Source organism: Polyodon spathula, chromosome 15 (assembly GCF_017654505.1).
Source record: "Polyodon spathula isolate WHYD16114869_AA chromosome 15, ASM1765450v1, whole genome shotgun sequence".
NCBI lineage: Eukaryota > Metazoa > Chordata > Actinopteri > Acipenseriformes > Polyodontidae > Polyodon > Polyodon spathula.
This window is the reverse complement of record NC_054548.1, coordinates 21114687-21135249: the sequence shown is the minus strand read 5'-3', so window position 1 is coordinate 21135249 and position 20563 is coordinate 21114687. Positions and strand designations below refer to the sequence as shown.

The window sequence follows — 20563 nt, the reverse complement described above, 5'->3', positions numbered from 1 at the left end:
AGTTACTGAAGTTCTTCGTCGCAATTCTCATCCTGTTCTGAATTAGCCTCTTTGGCGCCGTCCGTATGTTACGTAAATGACGCTTGGGTGGGTTGGAGTGACAAAGAGAGCGAGCAGAGAGACAGACAGAGACGGAATAAAAAAAGAAAATCTGAATTTGTGAGAGGGGTATTAAAGATGGTATTTGCGGGCTATAGAGCTATTTAAACTTGTTTTTCGATCTATAAACCGATTCTACTCAGTCCAAAATATTACTTACAAGTTTATGGGGTTAAAAGAGCCAGCGGTTCGGTTGAAAACGTGTGTTTTAAAATCGGGAAATTGGAATTTTTTCATTTGAATTGTTGGATTGAGCAAGGGAGCCGCCATGGCTGCTGCTGTCGGATCATTGAGTCTCCACCTCAAAAATGAATAATTTTTACTGATATTTTAAACTAAACAGTTTGTTTTAGAAAGCGATATTGACCTACACGATATATATGTATTTTTTTACAGGTGGACCTTATACATTAAATAAAAGATTTAAGTAAGTCATTAAAAAAAAAAAAAAAAAAAAAAAAAAAACTCCTCAATAAGGAAACTACCCTAATAATAATAATAATAATAATAATAATAATAATAATAATAATAATAATAATAATAAAATAAAACGAGATACCAGATAATTAAAGTTTCAAAAAAAAAAAAAAAAAAAAAAAAATTGTTTCGTTGACGAAATGATTATTTGAGAAGGAAAACATCTGAAAGGGATGGTTTGAAGAAAAAAGACTTGGACTCGCGCAGAAATAAAGGGGTGCACATTCCTAACGGGAAAGACAAGGGCAGGGTTTATTTTTTCTTTTCATCAATACTACGGTTAATGACCAGTTTGTATTGAGAACATTGCAACAAGGAATACCGGGATAGAGTCAGAGACGGAGTCCATAAGGATCGAGAATGTCAGGACGGCCTAGAACCACCTCCTTTGCAGAGAGCTGCAAGCCAGTGCAGCAGCCATCAGCCTTCGGGAGCATGAAAGTCAGCAGTAAGTATGATATGATATTTTCTTCTCGTGTGTATATAAAAGCACATATACATAACCGATGGTTATCTTCTACAGCTGTCTGTATTACCGGAAACCCAGTGTGAATATTCCTATTTAAACCTTTGTAATTGTACTGTATTAACTGTAACAATACATTTTTTAAAGACGTTAATAGCTTGCATATGTTACTTATTAAATATGATCCGTGATTACCTTGATTATGATAATTGTTCTGATTTTTTTTCAAATGCACGATTGCTCAATATAATACTGTAACTTAGCATTTTTTATGTTTTCCATGTACAGCAGATTGTTTGTTTTAAGGGGGGGGGGCACACAACTGTTTTTTTTTTTTTTTTTTTTTTAACCGCCAGACTTCAAATATACATTCTATTTGAATGCACCGAGTCGGTGAGGTTAATTTGCTTCAGTGGTGCGGCATCTGTGAGCCTGGAAACTGCATTTAGCAGATTATTTTCCAGTTTATTGACGAGCTATACTGATGAATTCCAGTCGGCTGTGGAGTTGGCAGAGAAGATCAATGGTGCAGCAGTTCGTAGGTCCTGTAAAGTAGGAAATCATCTCTCTTGGTTACAGTTACGCCTCCATGTTTGTTATTTCACCGCAACAGAAATGTTAGGGTCATGCAGTTTGAATTTTACAAGATTAGCATTGGTGCTGCCATATGTTTCACAGTAGTGAGTCATGGCTATTTTACAGTGCCAGTGGTGTAACATTCAGTTTGTATAGTTTTTAGTGTGCAGTATGTTAATTATTTTATTAATCTACAGTATGCGGGTAATCTATGATTGATATGCATTGCTGTCATGACAGAAGATGCTTGTGACATACTGACAGCAGCTGATTGCTGAGAAAGAACACAGTGGAGTAATCTGGAATCCCACCAAATAGAATACAAAAACAAGTTACTGTGTCAGTGTATGCAGCAGTACTTGGTATAAGAGAGTACAAGCTACATTGTTTGTTACTAATTCAGATTACAATCAGTGAAGCAATTCCTGTTAAGCCATGAAATCCACTGTTAAATGTGATTGTGTTACAATTGTGTTTGAGGGTAAGGGGTGAAAGACTTACATGTACTTCCAATGAAAGCAGTCGAATAGGGCTGTATTCGAAGGTTCGTTCGCTAGCCAGGGATTCGAAGATTGTTTTTTAAACCTTCGAAGGTTCGGCAGACGGGTTCACTCACTTATTTGTTTTTTTCCTGTGAACTGAAACTGTTTGACAATGTGTGAGTACTATAAATCACACATTAAACGTCTCTCTGATGCAAAATTCAATCTTTTGATTTGTATAATGCATATTACATAAACAAAAATTGTTATTAAAATCCTCTATCAAATCGTTGCGTAGCAACTCTACATTGCACCTCTGCAGGGCATAAAGTAGCCAAAGCAGTGGGCTCGTACCTCTAAGCTGTATTGCTTCAGTAAAGTATGTACTGAATACCTAGTGTACAAGACACTAAGAGAAGTGCTGTGGTAAAATATGTTTGAAACATACAAAATGTACGCTAATAATTAATTTAAAAAACTGAGCCCCGTCCGCCCCTCTCTGCTCCAGCTCGTTATCTTTCTTCATTGGCCATCTCGACAGAAAGTAGTTGTTGCCGCGACACAAATTCCAACGCCAGCGCTGAAAAAATTTTGCGAATTCGGCGAGCGACAACTACACATCTGAGCAATCGGAGAACAGCTTCATGTCATGTGGTTTGTAGTCAAGCACTGTTTCACTTTGTGACGGGGTGCCACCCCTTGTGTGTGTGTTATTTTTTTATATAGGTATTATTGTTATTGTTGTTGTTAATTTTTATATGACTATATTGTGTTTATGTGTGGACGGACGAAGGCCATCCAACATGATTATTTATAATTTAAGATGACGGCGAAAAGCCGTGTGCTTGTGTTTTGTTTATTTAAAAAGATTGTGCAGAAGGTGACCAGACCAGAGATGGTCATCTGTATAAAAACCTGCAGATTTCTGCGCTCCAGAAGTGCCAGAGGCAATACGCGAGTCTAAATTAATAGAGAAACAATTACTATATCTAAAATATATTTGTTTAGAATTGTTAGTGTTCGTTTTGCTTTGTGCCCTTTTATACAGGTGAACATCTCCCAATTAGGAACAGTTAATCAATTAATTAACTTGGGAGATGGTCACCTTCAGCACAAGGTTTTTAAATAAATAAACAAAACACAAAAGCACTGCTTTTTGCCGCCATTTTAAATAATCATGTCAGACAGCTTTCATCCATCCGCACATAAACACAGTATATTTATATACTACTATGACTAGTACTAAATAATAACAACAACAACAACAACAAATGAATACCTGCATAAATAATAAAAAGCACACAAGGGATGGGCACCCTGTCACACACTTTCACTGAAAATGGAGGTACAGATCATACTTGCAGTACATAATTTCTCTGACCTATAGTAATAATAAGCCATTTTCTATTGCTTTTGTTAATAATCATACTTTCTGAAAGATCTGGATCGGGATTTCCAGCTGTCTCTTCGTTTCTGTGATCGCTTCTGGTGTGCACTGTGTTTTCCAAGCAAATTTGCAGTGTAGCCCCAGTAAAAATCACGTCACGTCTGAAAGGCCTTAACCCTGTCTGTCAGTTATATAACAACAATAATTGGTATATATAATGCGAGCCTATTTAAAAAAAAAAAAAAAAAGCAAAAGAATGTGTTTAATACAACAGTGGAGCCTTTTTCATCATTGGGTCTAAAAGTCCTTAATTTTGATGAGGACTTGCATTGCTTGTTGGTTGGTGTCATGACCCAGAAATGGAAGATTGAGCCAAATGATCTATATAATGAAACATTTTCATTCTCTATTTAACCATGCATAACTAAATACAATCTCATAAGTTCCAGTCAGGCTCCTATAGATTTGATAGATGTTCTTGGGGAGTAAGTTATTTAAGGCCCAGAAAGAAGACCTTGCTTCTTTACCTCATTTGGAAAGGAAAGGAATCTGCCACATAGCTAATGGCGGCTCCTGGCAAGGTAGGAGCTTGTTCATACAAGCAGCAATTTTTTTATGCTGAAGCTTAATTTTTTCAACCAGTTTACATGATGCTGGCTGAGAAGAATTTCTCTTGATGAGTGTGTAATCCAGTTAGAGAAAGGGACTGAATCTGTCAAATTTGGACTATTATTAGATTGACGACTTTGTCATTCAGCACAAAATACAAAAATAAGCCTGTTGCAAGTAGATCTAAGTGTGTGGGGGGACTTTGATCTGTGCAAATGGTGAGGTTGGTGGCATTTGGATGATCAAACTTGCACATTTGTTCACTTTTTTAGTATTACTTCAAGGAATGTATAATCATAAGTGCTTGAATTCATATTGGACTGTCGTTTGCCATTATACAGTATTTAACAGTGGGGGGAGAGGCAGGGCATGTGTTGGCCTCATAGGAAGCTGTGTGATCCAGTGGTTCAAGAAACAGACTTGTAACCGGCAGGTCCCCGGTTCCAATCCTAGCTCAGCAACTGACTGATTTTGTGACCCTGAGCAAGTCACTTAACAACCTTATGCTCCATCTTTCAGGTGAGACATTGTTGTAAGTGACTGTGCAGCTGATGCATAGTTCACAAACCCTAGTCTCGTATCTTGTAAAGCGCTTTGTGATGGTGGTCCACTATGAAAGGCACTATATAAAAATAAAGATTTGTTATATTTATTTATTATTCCGTGAATACTTTACTGAGCAGGTGGATAACTTGTGGGCATCTGGCTCCTAGCTTTTAAAATTTGGTCGCCTTTAAAAAAAATTAAATATGGGCCAGGTAAAATACCATATAGTGATGTCTGTGTTTGACACCACCCTTGGTCAACATGTGTGACTTAATCCACTGTAAAGCCATTACAAATCAGTCTTTCTGAATACATGTAAATACAATATGAATTCACTTGTGTAATTTACTTTTTTCTGCTATATGAAAGTAAATCACCGTTTTTGTACACATACTATGAATGCTGTGAATGTGCTATGATACAAAAAAAAATCTAAATCTATGGTTTTAATGACAAGTTGTCAAAAAAACAAATGGATGCTGACATTGGGTAACTTGATTTCAGTAGTTCATTATGGAACAGCAGACTTTGAATACATTTGATCAACACAATGAAAACTGAACAAGCAGCACAATTAGTAAAAACACATTGGCTACCAGATGTCAAATTATATTCCTTTTGCTAATACATTTTTAAGACCTAGTATTAAATATAGTAAGTGAGGGTCTACTGAAATCTACACAGCGAATGTGCACTAAAATAATATGTATTTAAAAAACAAACAAAAAAACGAAAAAAACAAAAAAACAGGATAGTTTGATTGTTTAATATGTAGGCTAGTTAAAACAGGGTTCGACATTCACCATGGCCTGGTGGCCTGGGGCCGGTAGAGAGTGCAGTTTCGCTGGTAGTTGTGAAGCACCACAGGCCCGACTGGGCCTGTTACATTTAACTAGTATAATATGTATAGTGCATATGGCTTGAATGAATCCAGGAAAACAGGCTAGTGTGTCAAAAAGCTGAAAATTAATTTACAAACTATTTTTTAAAAACATAACTACGAACTAATCCTAACTTTCCCGCCGTGCGTCATATTTGTTGTACAGTCAGAATCTGAGACTGCGTGCTGAAGTGCTGTGTTGTTGGTACTCGTGCTACACGACATGGCAAATCTTTATCAAATCGGGTTTTCTACAGCTAAGCAACCAATAAGCCAAAAGGAAAGCGCTAAAATCAATAAATCATAAAGAATGTAATTATGAAAAAAAAAATGAAGACGATCATTTAGATAGAAAAAACAAAACGTTTTGCCTTGTTTGGCGTTAGTTTCCCAGACTTGTAGATAAAACAGCTTTTATTTGTTGTGAATTCAACATTTCGTTTACATCATATCCAGTCTCACAGTAAGATTTCCCCATGGATACCCAGATATGCAATCAAATTGTCTAATTTTTTGATTTGGGATCCGATGTGTTCTGCTCAAATGCCATTCAGTATCTTTCCAGGACTCTCTGGTATCACTCAGCAAGATTGGCGCTGACTTGGGAGAGGCTACACAACGACAACGATATAAGTAGGATTGTTGTTATTTTGTATTATGAATATTGTTTTAATAGTGTTTATTATTAGGATTAGGGATGGGAATTTCGAATAGTTTCCTATTTGAATACACAGGGTGAAACCTTTTTGTGTATTCGATTACCCGAACTCTAGTACCTTATGCTCCCAAGAATAAAAGGCAAATGCATGTGTACAAGCAGACAGCATAACAATGTATGCCGGTAAATTTTAGCCGGGTTCACAGTGTTCCAACAATGTACAAGATGAGATTTCTTTGCTCTGTACCCTATTTGCTTAGGCACAAGTTTTTTCTTTTGTTTACTGAATTAAAATACACAGAACTCAATGAGCAGCAATGTCACATAATGTATCTCTTCCAATTAAAGCAACAGTAACATAATATTGCGCAAACCACCAAATAATAATTTTTACTGTAATGGATTCAGACTAAAATAACACCTATCATATAGCAACGTAAATATTCTACATCTGTTGAATTTTAACAAATAATATTTATAACATAATCTTAGTGTGAATATTGTAACCTGGCCAAAATAGAAAATACATTACTATAGTTTAACATTACTAATTACAGCTAGCCATCAGATGAATTGAAGTCAAGTTATTTTGTTTTTCAATAACCTGTAAATAATTCAAAACAAGGACATTGGTTGTACTTGTACTGGTCAGTGCAAATATTGCCGTTACTCCATCACAGTAGATGTTTTATATTGAACTACAGTCCAGAGTTAAAAAATAACTACTTTCTAACTCTAAGTATCTTGCCTTTTCTTACAGTTACTGCACTGTTGTGCTTAACATTTAGTATATAGTTATATTCTAATTTCAATGTTACCCAAGTTTGGATTACCGTACTTCTTTTAGAACTTGTGTGTGTGTGTGTGTGTGTGTGTGTGTGTGTGTGTGTGTGTGTATATATATATATATATATATATGTGTGTAGTGATGCTGAAGAAACATATATTGAAAGGCTTTGTTTAGCCACTTTCTTTTGAGATGTGGGCGCTCTTTGGTTACCATAAACAGTTAGAAACATACTGAAAATAAAAACCATCATGAAAAAATATATAAATATATTGGGCCAGATAAAATTGCATCCGGGCCAGTAGTTAAAAATCTAAACGTAGAGCCCTGAAAAAAATAAACAGTTGACAAACCAGGGCCATTTTTAAGGTATACTGCGTGTAAATTATTAAGAACCATTTTTTCTTACGTGCTGTTTACTGCGCCGCTGTGATATTGAACCAAAGCCTCAACAGGGTCTAACCATGCAGGGAATTCAGAGAAAACCACGTGGAATATTGAGGTAAAAGTTTTGGGGAAAATAAATAAATAAATAAATACAGTAGTGCTTAATATTGTGGGGGACTAATAATATAACTAACTTATTTTGTATCTGACCTGCCCACAGTCACAGTTGCCAATGGAAAATGCAAATTAATATTTGATCGCTGAGACAAATTATACTGCATGTTAACCTATACATTTTATTGATGCATACAAAGAATCATCAAAACATCATAGATTGTTGCAAACAAGCTAATTTATTGATTTCTTTCACAAAAACAGAAAACCTTTAAGAGGTGCAAAAGAGCTATTTGTATGTATGCATGTACGAATGAACACGTTCTGATAGTCATCAGAAAATGTTTTGATAGACATTTTGAGCCACCTAAAAAGTGAAAAACTCTTCCAAAAAAAATGTATCACACGTATCAAAAAAACTATAAATATATATATATATATATATATATATATATATATATATATATATATATATATATATATATATATATATATATATATATATATATATATATAATATATGTATGTGGACTAGTACAGTACTTGCAGTGTACTCGGAGGTGTTTAATATTGCACTGCTATAGGAAGACAAAGAATCTGTTGCACTAGGCTAGGCACTGACAGTTTCTAGGGTTACCTTTTGACCTGTAAGCTTGCTGCAAAAGATATGTGGGGAATAATGGATTCGGGAAGAGAAATGTAACATTATTTGAAAGGAGCATGGCAGATAACAAGCAACAAAAGAAAAAAAGAAATTTGGTGACGAGGGCAGAACTGATCCCAGGTCAGCAGTCGATAGAACAATTTACCTACAGCGAGAAATACATGTCCAAAATAACTTGGTTCCATCCCAAGTGAACAAGTGTATTTGGACATTTTGCAACACCTCCAAATGAACTGTACCGCTGTTCACTGTGCATCAGGATTCTCAAACAAACCAATCCCTGTTCTATTTCTGTGGATCTGTCTTTAACACAGTAAAAACTCCAAGTCACTGCCTACTTATTTAAGTCTCTAAAAACAAACATCTTTTAAACCTGTCCCCTTCAAATCAATATAAGGCTACTTTACTTTGAACGATGCCACCAGATCTTTTGCTATTAGTGTGTTTTAATGCTCGGAGATAGAGATTTTGAAATTTTAAAGTCTTTTTTTAATGATTGCTTTTTGCATTTGCAAAGGCACGTTAAATTTGTCGTAAGGTCAGCCACCTGCAAATCTCTGATGTGCTGGTGTTACACAGATTGTCTTTTTTGTAGAATGTTGATTTCCTGTAATGTCTGTTAATAAATTCAAGAACAAAAACTGAATATTTGTGCAAAATAGAACATTATTTTCAGTTGAAATGCAAAGGAAAAGCAGATTAAAACTACACTAGGGAATGTGAGTAAAGCATACCTACAATTTAGTAGCGTTGAAAACATTGGGCTACACACAATCCCCAATTCTGGTACTTTAAGACTGAACAGGAATTTATAAGGGGGGAGGGGGGAGATGATGATATTTGCATCTTCCTCTTGCTATTTCCTAATTGTGTGTGTTTATTTTTTGTTGATTGTTTCAAAAACATGCATGACATTCAAATGTGTAATTGACCACCAAACAATTTTGGATTAGAGGAAGGAATAGGAATGTGATAACCATACAGCAAGGCTAAACACACTGGAATGTGGCATGAAGATTTACCTGACTCTGTACCATATTTGCTTCAGGATAAAAAGTCGAATAACGATCTTTAGAAAATATAATACATGTTGAATGTTGTATTTATGTAAATTTAAACTGATAACATTTGGCTGTCTTTGCAGCTTTGTTTTCTATACACCCTGGTATTGGCGCCACACAGATTACATCACAGTTCACTGCTGAGGAAGCAGGAAACAATCTGAAGGTGGTAATTTATGTCCTTTCATAGTCAGAAGTAACTGATAACATTTTAACCTGCAGACTTTTGACAATCCGCATAGTCACAGCAATTTAGTACTGTGTGGGGAAAATCCCCCCCCCCCCCCCCCCCCCCCAAGTTTTTGCTTCGGGACAGGTTAAGTCCCCTTGGGGATATAAAAGCTATTGTTTTGTGGGGAAAAGGGGTAAACAAGATGTCTAATGTACAGTAAGAGGAAACTTGGAGTGAAAAAGGCAAGACTTCTTTAACATCAGTCATACCTTTTCAAGGAAGTTCCAAAAACACCTGGACTGAGTGAGATAGCTTTAATCAGATATCTTTTAAAGTTTGCAAACTGTTTAGAGCTCCATTTTTATTTTAGGGTTTTCATTTTAAAAAGAAAATGAAATGAGGCCCCTTCTGCATGAATTGTCTCTTTCTGTTACACTCTACATCAGGGCTTCTCAAACTCTGTGGCCGCTGGTTTTCATTCCAACCAAGCTCTCAATTACTTAACTAGACCGTTATTTGAACTGATAGTAGTGCTTATTTAGACATTTTTACTTGTTTTCAGTAAACAGTTGCAGTTCAAGTTACTTAAGAGCTGAAAACAAGTAAAAATGTCTAATTAAGCAAATTATCAGTTCAATTAAAGGTCTAGTTAAGTAATTGAGAGCTCGGTTGGAACGAAAACCAGCAGCCACAGGGGGTCCCCAGGACTGAGTTTGAGAAGCCCTACTCTACATGGTGACAATAACTGCCCTGATTGTGCTCCAGTCTTAACCAAACTTTAACACACACCTGTAGATGCATTTTGCTGTAAATTAATAGTCTGTGTGCGTGTACTAGTACAGTGCTACCCCGTTACAACACGACCTGTTAGGGTATGGAATCGGTTGCAACGCGGTAAGGACGTGGCTCCCATTTCCCCCATAATACAATTTGACAAATCGCAAACCTTGGGTGAACATTACAGATATACAGTATGAAGCATGGCAGACAGCAAGAAACGAAAATCTTTCTCTGTTGAAATGAAAGTCGGATGCTGTGGACAGAGTAAAAAATGGTGAAACTCAAGCGGCAGTTTCAAAAGATATAAATGTTAGTCAACTTTTTTTTTTTTTTTTTGACTCCAAAGAGGGCTGCTCTAGGAAAAAAATGTGTTAAAACAAAACTACTGTAGGAGGCTGTGGTCCAGTGGTAGTGGCTTGTAACCAGGAGGTCCCCTGTTCAAATCCCAGCTAAGCCACTGACTCACTGTGTGACCCTGAGCAAGTCACTTAACCTCCTTGTGCTCCACCTTTCGGATGAGATGTTGTTGTAAGTGACTCTGCAGCAGCAGATTTATATTGGACTTTTTAAAAAAATTTTAAAAACGCAGCATTTAAGTTGTTGCATAGTTAGTTCAGCTTTATGATTTCATGACTTCAGAAAAGCCATAATTCACTATTGTGAATCTCGTATATATGGTATGCCCACTCTTCATGATTAGTTTTGCTGTACAGTAAGTGTGACTTTCAGGGGCAATGTGCTGTCCATGAGCATCTGATACCTAAATTAGCTATGCGATCAAAGAAAGTTTCGGCCTAAACCTACCAACACTAAATCAGCACTAATAATAAATGTATAGAAATTCCTAAGTCTCTTTTCTTATGGCAACTCCCATTTCCTGGGCTGTCGAGAGAGAGCCAAATTTCTTAATGTCTAGCCTTCATGGTCCTCCTTTTAAAAGGCAGCACAGCACGCCTCTTTTTATACTTCTGGTAATGTCCTATGTTAAAACAGGAAGAGCTGCGGCATTGGTCCTCTATCTTCCAGAATGACAGGCAATATAAAAGAACTGTAAGAATCCAGTCAGATTTTTTTTTTTTTTTTACAACAAAAGAGCTGTTAAGTAATAAAATACAAAAAATGTCTTTTATATTCGTTGTCAAACTCTCAAATAGTGGACAGGGGCTGCAGTTTCAGTACCAGGTTGACTTTGTGATGTGAAGAAGTCCCCCAAAAAATCTTTTGACCTGATCACTATTGAAGACTGATATCCACTGTCTCCGGGAAGAGATGAGTGTGGTGTTGGAGTGCTTACTGACCCATCGGGGAAAGCATGTCTTCAACCTACAGTACATGTGTATGGTCAGCACAATTACTAATACATTAGAATGGGCAAACACTCCACTGCGCTTATGGTTGAACTGTAGTTTTACTGTACATTTAAGTTGGAAAACGGCATAATAAAATGACTATTACAAATTTGTAATTTTTTTTTTATAAAAGTCACCTCCCAACGCTGATTCTCTGAATTGCATTGATGTTAAATTACTTCATACATTGGTTTTTGTAAAGGAATACCTTGATAGACACTGACTTGATTTACCAAGCCTTTGTAACTAACATGATTATCATGGAGTGTTGCAGGTCACGTGGTTACTCATTTGATCAGCTTGCTTATGGATTTGCTCTGCTCTGCTTATGGATTTTGCTGTCTTCTGCTAAATTGGTGTATTGAAGTCTTCCAATTGGTTTTAAATTGCTGATTTAATCATTATTAGATTAAAGAAAAACAAGTTTGCAGTATTTAAACTGCACAGTTTATTTAGAATTTTATGTTTTATACACTGGTGTTTACTTTCATCTACAGTATTTAGTCTTATTTTAGGTAATCATCTTTCTCCTTGATCTGATATCCTTGAAGCTATTTAAAGAATCCTGTACGGTTTCTTTTAAGATGTTATCAAAGTTTGCCTTCAAGATATGAAAGGAGAAAGTAGTCTAATATAGGCAGAAAACTTCAGTCCTTGAGTTGTTACATCAATGATTAAGTGCTTAGGACCTGGTGTGTAGTCAATTCAGTTTTATAGGACAAAGTTGGAACAAACAAGATCTGTACCGGAAATGCCAAGGTTGCGTACCCCTGACCTACAGTATCCTCCTCCAAAAACTTGGCTTGGCAGTTGGTTTGTTTGCCAAGCTGTTCCTGGAATGAATACCCAGCAGGCATAAATTATTTAATTTTCTCCTTTTTCTACTGTTAATTTCAACAAGGTGGCTTTCACCTTGGTCTCAATACATATTGACCATCTAATTTGCTGCTCTTAATTAAAATTTATTATTATTCTGATGGAACATTGCATACTGAAAACTATATTTTTTATTTTTATTTGTATTTATTTTTTTTAAATTTGTGAAATGTAGTAAAGACAAATCTATTAGGTGTTTCTGAATTTCCATCACATTTTAGGGTTTTTAATTTAGCCTACTGTTTACTAATTGTGATTTAAACAATTTTGACTACTTTTTAGTCTAGGTTTTCATGATCCTCATGTTTTTACAACTACAATATAAAGGGGGAGGGGGAGGGGGAGGCCCATTTACACTCCATTTCTCGTTCAAACTCCATCGCCTGATCAGTATGTTATAATGCTGGGACACTACTGTGTTGTTCCCCTTTCACGTGACCCCAGTGTACGGTTCTGTGTTTTGCTGAAATCCATGTCAGGCTTTCTTGCCGACTGCTTCCCAAGCATAAGCAATCAAAACGACTTTTCACTGGTCTGCCTTTTTTGCTGCCTTTTTCTACACAAGTGTTTTCCCTGCCAAAACTATAAAATTGTAGAACTACTGTATGTTTCTGTGTTGACAGACCCATTGTTTCACCATTGCAAAAATGAAGAATATTCGGGTGTGCAATTCATATTGCCTGACGCCCGGGACAACAAGATTTGTGTGAGGGACAACAAGTTTTATCGTTATGCTTATGCTTTGCGTGTCGGTTTTTTTTTTTTTTCTTTTTTTTTGTCACAATGTTCTGTTGCTAGAAAAAATCCTGTAGAGTCAAGCAAGGTCCTGAAAACTGAACTGTGGAAGTCTTGCACATACCAATGGAAAAAAGTGTAAAGTACAAATACACATCCTTTTAATTCACAAACCCTCAGTCACACACCCTAACAAACCTACTGTCTACAGCAGGAACCCAGTAAAGTTTGACAACCAGTTCTAGAAAGAATAATAAAAATTACAAAAACCTTTTTTAAACTATTTTATTAACGGTTTATAATTTATTTATTTTTTAAAACGCTACTTAATAGTTTTTTTAAATTTAGTTGTAGCCAATGATTTTTACCCAGTTTTCTCCCCAGTTTAGAATTGGCAATTGTATTGTTATTAATCCTAGTTCACAGCTGCAACCCCCCGGAGGCTGAAACACGTGTCCTCTGAAACGTGTTTCTACCAAGCTGCTGTTTTTCGCACTACGGATCCACAACAAAGCCATCAGACCTATAGTGCCGGAGGACAACATAGGTCTTTTGGCTCCACTGCAGGCCCGCAGGCACCTATCAGCCACAAGGGTCATTGGTGCACAGTGAACCGTGGATTGCCCTGCCGACCTAAGCCCTCCCTAACTGGGCGGCGCTTGACCAGTTGTGCACTGCCCCCTTGGAACCCCCAGTCACGGTCGGCAATGACATAGCCTGGATTCTAACCTGTGCAAGCTATAGGGTGCAGCCTGCACTCCACGTGGAGAACCTTTTACTGGTTGTGCTATTCAGGAGCCCCATTATTTTTAATACAACTTTGAAATTACTCCATAGCATTGCACTCTTACTAAACTGCTACTTTCTCAGAATTCTGGCTGACTCGTCTCTCCACTGAATACCTCAGCACCCCAATGAAACGCCCACAAAACAAAATAATTTCTCTTTTATCCAGTGGCCATATAGGAAACCAAAACGTATTAAACAGGCGTCATCACCGTTCATTGTGAAACCAATCCTTTAACCATTCCGTGCCGTTGAAAATTTTCACTCCTATGATAAAATATACCCTACGATTACGAAGTACGAAGTAGTTTGCCATGAGATAGATCTGTCAACTCATCAACCTCTTCTGGGGGGAAAAAAAAAAGTATATATAATATTCTCGTTCGGGTTGGTAAGCGTTCTTGGTGGTTATGTAAAGCAATTTAGTATGCGCTCAGGTAATGCTGCTCTTTAAAATCATACTATATACAGTAACCAAAACCTGAGATCCTGCACCTCATAAAAAAGGTATCAATTGGCCTGGTGTGTGAAGTCTGATGTAGTTTGAATCTTTTTACTTCAATTATTTTTGGTTTTTTGCCATGTGTCATGCACAAAAATTAGATGATTAGTTTTGTCAAGTATTTAGGGTTCCTGATTGTTTTCCTTCTGGGAATGGTAAATTCCATTTTTCAAAAGGGCTAGTTCTGCTTTTACCAATTTATTAAGAGTTAACATGCAATTTGAACATAAATAACATTTTTTACAGTATATTAATTCAAGTCCCTGAGATACTGTAGTTTTCAGGAAAATCTTTCTTAAAGCTGTCCACTAAAACAGTGTACTGTATAGTGGACTTTTGGAAAAAAACAGCTTACTCTGGCATTACAACATACAATTTTCATTAAATTACAAATGGAATACAGTGTTTAGGACACTTATCTCCTATCTGTAGCTTCACCAGCAACAATGCAGACTGGTTTATTCTGTACTTGCTGTAAAGGTGCTTGCATGTGTTTCTTGTATACTGTGGACAGACAGAGTTGTCTTACTTAGAGCAGGGCTCTAACTGGTTTTGTAAATAATTCCCCCGGTAAATTTCGGGGGGGGGGGGTGGGGGGGGGGGGGGTGGGAATAGGAGGTGGGATAGGAGTAGGCAGGCCAGAGTATTTTTTAAGCAATAATAAATATTATATAACTTAATGTTCATATATTGAACAAGACTTACACATTTTACCATATGAATAGTACTTTAATAGAACAGTGTGAACATTTAACAGTGTACCATTACAAACATTTTAAAATGTATGTGGCATATTAATAGTATAACTGTTAAGAGATCAACGCTTCTACTTTTGAGCTTCTAACTGCTGTGCCCTCTGGGTATGTATTTCTAAAAGCTCCTTGTTTGGTTTCAAAATGCCTTTTCATAATATATTCCTTAACTACTGACACATTCATTGCACAATAAAAACATTGGCTTTGCGTTCGGTGCAGTTGGTAAAATAAATAAGTATTTATTAGTCCACTCATTGTTGAATATACACTTTTGAGAGAGCCATGTTATAGCAACACCAGTTAAAAACTAAAACACTCTGGACACGTAGTATTATTAAGGAGCAAAGATAAATTAGAAATAAGTTCTAAAACTAAAGTAAGGTTTCACCTCAACCACTGTGTCATTTCCTTGTGTTGTGTGGGTTAAGGGGTAATGGATTTGTAATAACTAAATATGCACCTTATCTGGACCGCTGCTTTGAAATTCTGTAGTAGTTTTATTCCGTACATTTTCTAATTGGCAAATACACAGTAACTTAAGTGGCAGGTCCTCAAGGTGCTTGAGCTACAGGTGAGCTCACCAATAGCAATGCAGAGGCGCATAGATGTGCATCGGTCAAAACAAAACACTAATAATAATAATAATATGAATAATGTTCATTTTTGAGAACGTATCAACACATTGCTAAATACTGTGTACCCTCCCCCTACTGTATATAATCTCTCATATCACACATTTTTTAATATATATAACTGTTGCACAAGTTCTGGTGAGACAGTAAATAATTTGTCATTTGTAGCGAATACGAACATCTAATTTTTGTACCCGAATACATGTCAAAAGATATTTGTTCAAATATTCGGGTATTTGTCCCAGTACTAACAGAAACAAGATAATGTAAAGCATTTGTGCTATATAGTCGCAAATCTCACGTGACTGCAGTAATACAGCATCGGTGGTAATACAAGCTTTTTGCTATTTTGTTAAATGCCTTTTTATTGATATTTTGGTCATTTCCATTTCCCATGATCTGCTAGTATATTTGCTGCGTAATGGCAATTTAAACTTCTGTTTGTACGTCTATCCTCCATTTGAAACTTATAAATAAATATGGTCATATTTACTTTAGATTTCCCGCTTGACTGTTGTTGTTAATAATAATAATAATAATAATAATAATAATATTTTTTTTTAGTAAAGATTGTTACCACTACAATAACAGCCAGCGAAATTTGAAAAGTATTATCTATTGTATAATCCTGAATATGTTTCAAATCTATAATTAGGGCTTTTGCGTTTTTGTGTTTTACTCCAAATCCAGTTGATACCTGTTAAGCCATTTGTGTATCAGCAACGTGTGAATAGTAAAATTGACTTAATTTACCAGGGGGTTGTTTTCTGTGAAAAAAGTTGCAGCTAAATGAAAGTGTGATTGCACTCTGTCCCAAGTCTGTGTCATTAACCAGCACATTTAAGTTAACTCCCTTCCAGGACACGCTTGTGCTACAGTTCCCAGTTTGACTCCGTGTATCAAAACAGTGCTGTGTCTAATATATCCTCTAACAACCCACAAAAATCTGTACACAGGCTTTCTTTTTTTTTTTATTTTTTGTTGTTTTGCTCATTTAAAATATGTAAAACCAGTAAAAATTACGGAATCTGTGAACCATCAGTTGATTGCAATGCACTCAGCCTGTGAAGTACCTTACAAAAAATAGATGGTGAGTAAGTAGATTCAAGAAAATGCACAGAGTCCTTTTCTTCAATCAGTTGCCAGGTTTATTGAAATATGCAGGGAGTCTGGTCCCAGGTACAGGACAAACAACACTCAAAATTACAATGTTTGCGTGACATTAAATGCCCTTCTGTATAGATGGTCCACCTCCCCTTTCTCTGACATTAACCAGTGGTCAAGGTAATTTAATTTATTGTGTGAGTGTTAATGTGTGTGTGTCTGTGTGTGTGGTCTAGTGTGACAACCTCTGAACTCAGTGCATTCTTCACACTCCTGGAGACAAAAGGTCCATACGTCTCCTTGCGACCCCCTTTGATGCCAGTGGGATTATCTCTTTTGATTTCTCTGAAGTCTAGAGCCTGTTCCCTTCTACTCCACAGCATTGTTATCTCATTAGCTTGCAGTCATTGTTGGGCAGTTTGTAGACGCATCGTCTCTATCAGTGGTTAGCAGTACATGCAGTTTGAACCAAACAGTCTGCTATCTGCAATATTAGTCTCTTTTCAGAAAAGAACACCAGTATAGCTCTGCTAGTTCACATGCGTAGCAAACCCCTAATCAATTCTCAATCCATGTTTTCCAACAGCCTGCATCTCGGAGAAATAATGTAAATAATGTAATCGTTCAATTCAAGAAATCTTGCTGGACTGGTTAAAAATTGATGACACATTGAGCATTGTGAGGCACCATTTCCAGCTTACACAGCAGTATTACAATAAGTGGTTGGCTGTAGTGTGTTGGCAGACATGTGTCAGATTAAAACCAGTAAGCTACTGACACTTTTTTTTATGAAACCAGAGATTCTTCAGTATTCAATGTATTCTTACATATTTAAGCATTTGGTGGATGCACTGTAGGTCATAGTGCCCTCTAATGTGGGATTCACAGCCTTGGCAGGCAGTGTGTCCCCAACATTGATGTATTTTTGAATTTGTTATATTAATATATATATATATATTATATATATATAATATATATATATATATATATATATATATTATATATATATATATATATATATACACACACACACACACACACACACACACACACAGTACTGTGCAAAAGTTTTAGGCAGGTGTGAAAAAATGCTGTAAAGTAAGAATGCTTTCAAAAATAGACATGTTAATAGATTATATTTATCAATTAACTAAATGCAAAGTGAGTGAACAGAAGAAAAATCTAAATCAAATCCATATTTGGTGTGACCACCCTTTGCCTTCAAAACAGCATCAATTCTTCTAGGTACACTTGCACAAAGTCAGGGATTTTGTAGGCATATAGTCAGGTGTATGATTAAACAATTATACCAAACAGGTGCTAATGATCATCAATTCAATATGTAGGTTGAAACACAATCATTAACTGAAACAGAAACAGCTGTGTAGGAGGAATAAAACTGGGTGAGGAACAGCCAAACTCAGCTAACAAGGTGAGGTTGCTGAAGACAGTTTACTGTCAAAAGTCATACACCATGGCAAGACTGAGCACAGCAACAAGACACAAGGTAGTTATACTGCATCAGCAAGGTCTCTCCCAGGCAGAAATTTCAAGGCAGACAGGGGTTTCCAGATGTGCTGTCCAAGCTCTTTTGAAGAAGCACAAAGAAATGGGCAACACTGAGGACCGTAGACGCAGTGGTCGGCCAAGGAAACTTACTGCAGCAGATGAAAAACACATCATGCTTATTTCCCTTCACAATCGGAAGATGTCCAGCAGTGCCATCAGCTCAGAATTGGCAGAAAACAGTGGGACCCTGGTACACCCATCTACTGTCCGGAGAAGTCTGGTCAGAAGTGGCCTTCATGGAAGACTTGCGGCCAAAAAGCCATACCTCCGACGTGGAAACAAGGCCAAGCGACTCAACTATGCACGAAAACACAGGAACTGGGGTGCAGAAAAATGGCAGCAGGTGCTCTGGACTGATGAGTCAAAATTTGAAATATTTGGCTGTAGCAGAAGGCAGTTTGTTCGCCGAAGGGCTGGAGAGCGGTACATGAATGAGTGTCTGCAGGCAACAGTGAAGCATGGTGAAGGTTCCTTGCAAGTTTGGGGCTGCATTTCTGCAAATGGAGTTGGATTTGGTCAGAATTAATGGTCTCCTCAATGCTGAGAAGTACAGGCAGATACTTATCCATCATGCAATACCATCAGGGAGGCATCTGATTGGCCCCAAATTTATTCTGCAGCATGACAATGACCCCAAACATACAGTGAAAGTCATTAAGAACTATCTTCAGCGTAAAGAAGAACAAGGAGTCCTGGAAGTGATGGTATGGCCCCCACAGAGCCCTGATCTCAACATCATCGAGTCTGTCTGGGATTACATGAAGAGAGAGAAACAACTGAGGCTGCCTAAATCCACAGAAGAACTGTGGTTAGTTCTCCAAGATGTTTGGGCCAACCTACCTGCCGAGTTCCTTCAAAAACTGTGTGCAAGTGTACCTAGAAGAATTGATGCTGTTTTGAAGGCAAAGGGTGGTCACACCAAATATTGATTTGATGTAGATTTTTCTTCTGTTCACTCACTTTGCATTTTGTTAATTGATAAATATAAACTATTAACATGTCTATTTTTGAAAGCATTCTTACTTTACAGCATTTTTTCACATCTGCCTAAAACTTTTGCACAGTACTGTATGTGTGTGTATATATATATATATAATATTGATATATATATATATATGATATATACTATATATACATAGATATATATATATGTATGTATGAAGATTTGACAAGTGGTGTTTCTGAACCTGAATATAAGATTTATTGACTGTACAAAAATGCTCTTTTATTTATATTTTAGTTTTTTTTGGTTCTAAAATACTGGAAGGTGAGACAGATGTGGCAATGAAAGGGTTATTTTCTGTAAGGCATTACATTTATAACCTCTGTGTCATGCATTTTTATAGACTGTATTATCGAAGTAAAAACACGAACTACTGTATTTAGACAAGCACGGAAATCAAAATATCAAACAGTCTTGATGTTGAAAATATTTTCTGCAACTCTTACACTTACTTGAAGGAACCTCTTTGATGACCGGCACCTTGGAACTGGCAGATTGTGTAAATGTGAACCTCGAATAACTAGTTGCAGCATTTCGGTTCCGGTCAGAATTACAAGTCTTTTGAATGTACATAAATAAAATAGTAAATGTTTAATTTGGCTTTCAGGACCATATGATCTACAATAGACATGGAAGCTCATTAATGTGTCAATTTGAGTAAAAACACATGACACAACAGATTAACTCAAAGCTTCTTTGATACCTTGGCCTTGTAATTTTTAAATGCTTAAATCATGTAGCCAATACAGTATGTTTTGATATACAGTACAATAACCTTTGTATTATGGGCATGATTCCCAAGCTTCAGGATGACTTCAGCCTTCGTTATAAATCTAATTACTGTACTGTAATAGAGGATGACTTGTTCTGCAGGTAATTTTGTCCTACTATTAAAGCAGCTGACTTCAAAATAAGTATTTTCTAGACCTTAAGGTATGGATACTGCACATCTACTGTAAACAGGGAAAATAAAATATTTGATTTACCGCTGAACATTGCCTTTGAATTCGGAAGGGCTGGGATGTGACTCCAAGGAGCAGATTTAGATATTGCTTTATCAGAATTGAACCTGTACATGTAATGGAGAACAAACCACTGTGCAGTAGG

At 36.6% G+C, this 20563-nt stretch overlaps 1 protein-coding gene across 8 annotated transcripts in view; it reads left to right on the top strand.

The window, feature by feature from the left end:
* Positions 1-631: 631 nt before the first annotated feature.
* Positions 632-20563, top strand: part of LOC121327778 (glycogen synthase kinase-3 beta-like) — a 53014-nt gene continuing 33082 nt past the window's right edge. For 7 of the 8 annotated variants that reach the window (XM_041271989.1, XM_041271986.1, XM_041271985.1 and 4 more), the window contains exon 1: positions 632-1024. In XM_041271989.1, the coding sequence (XP_041127923.1) occupies positions 937-1024 (88 nt within the window). In that variant the 5' untranslated portion in view covers positions 632-936. The remainder of the gene's footprint in view (positions 1025-20563) is intronic. The other variant, XM_041271991.1, reaches the window with a different exon arrangement.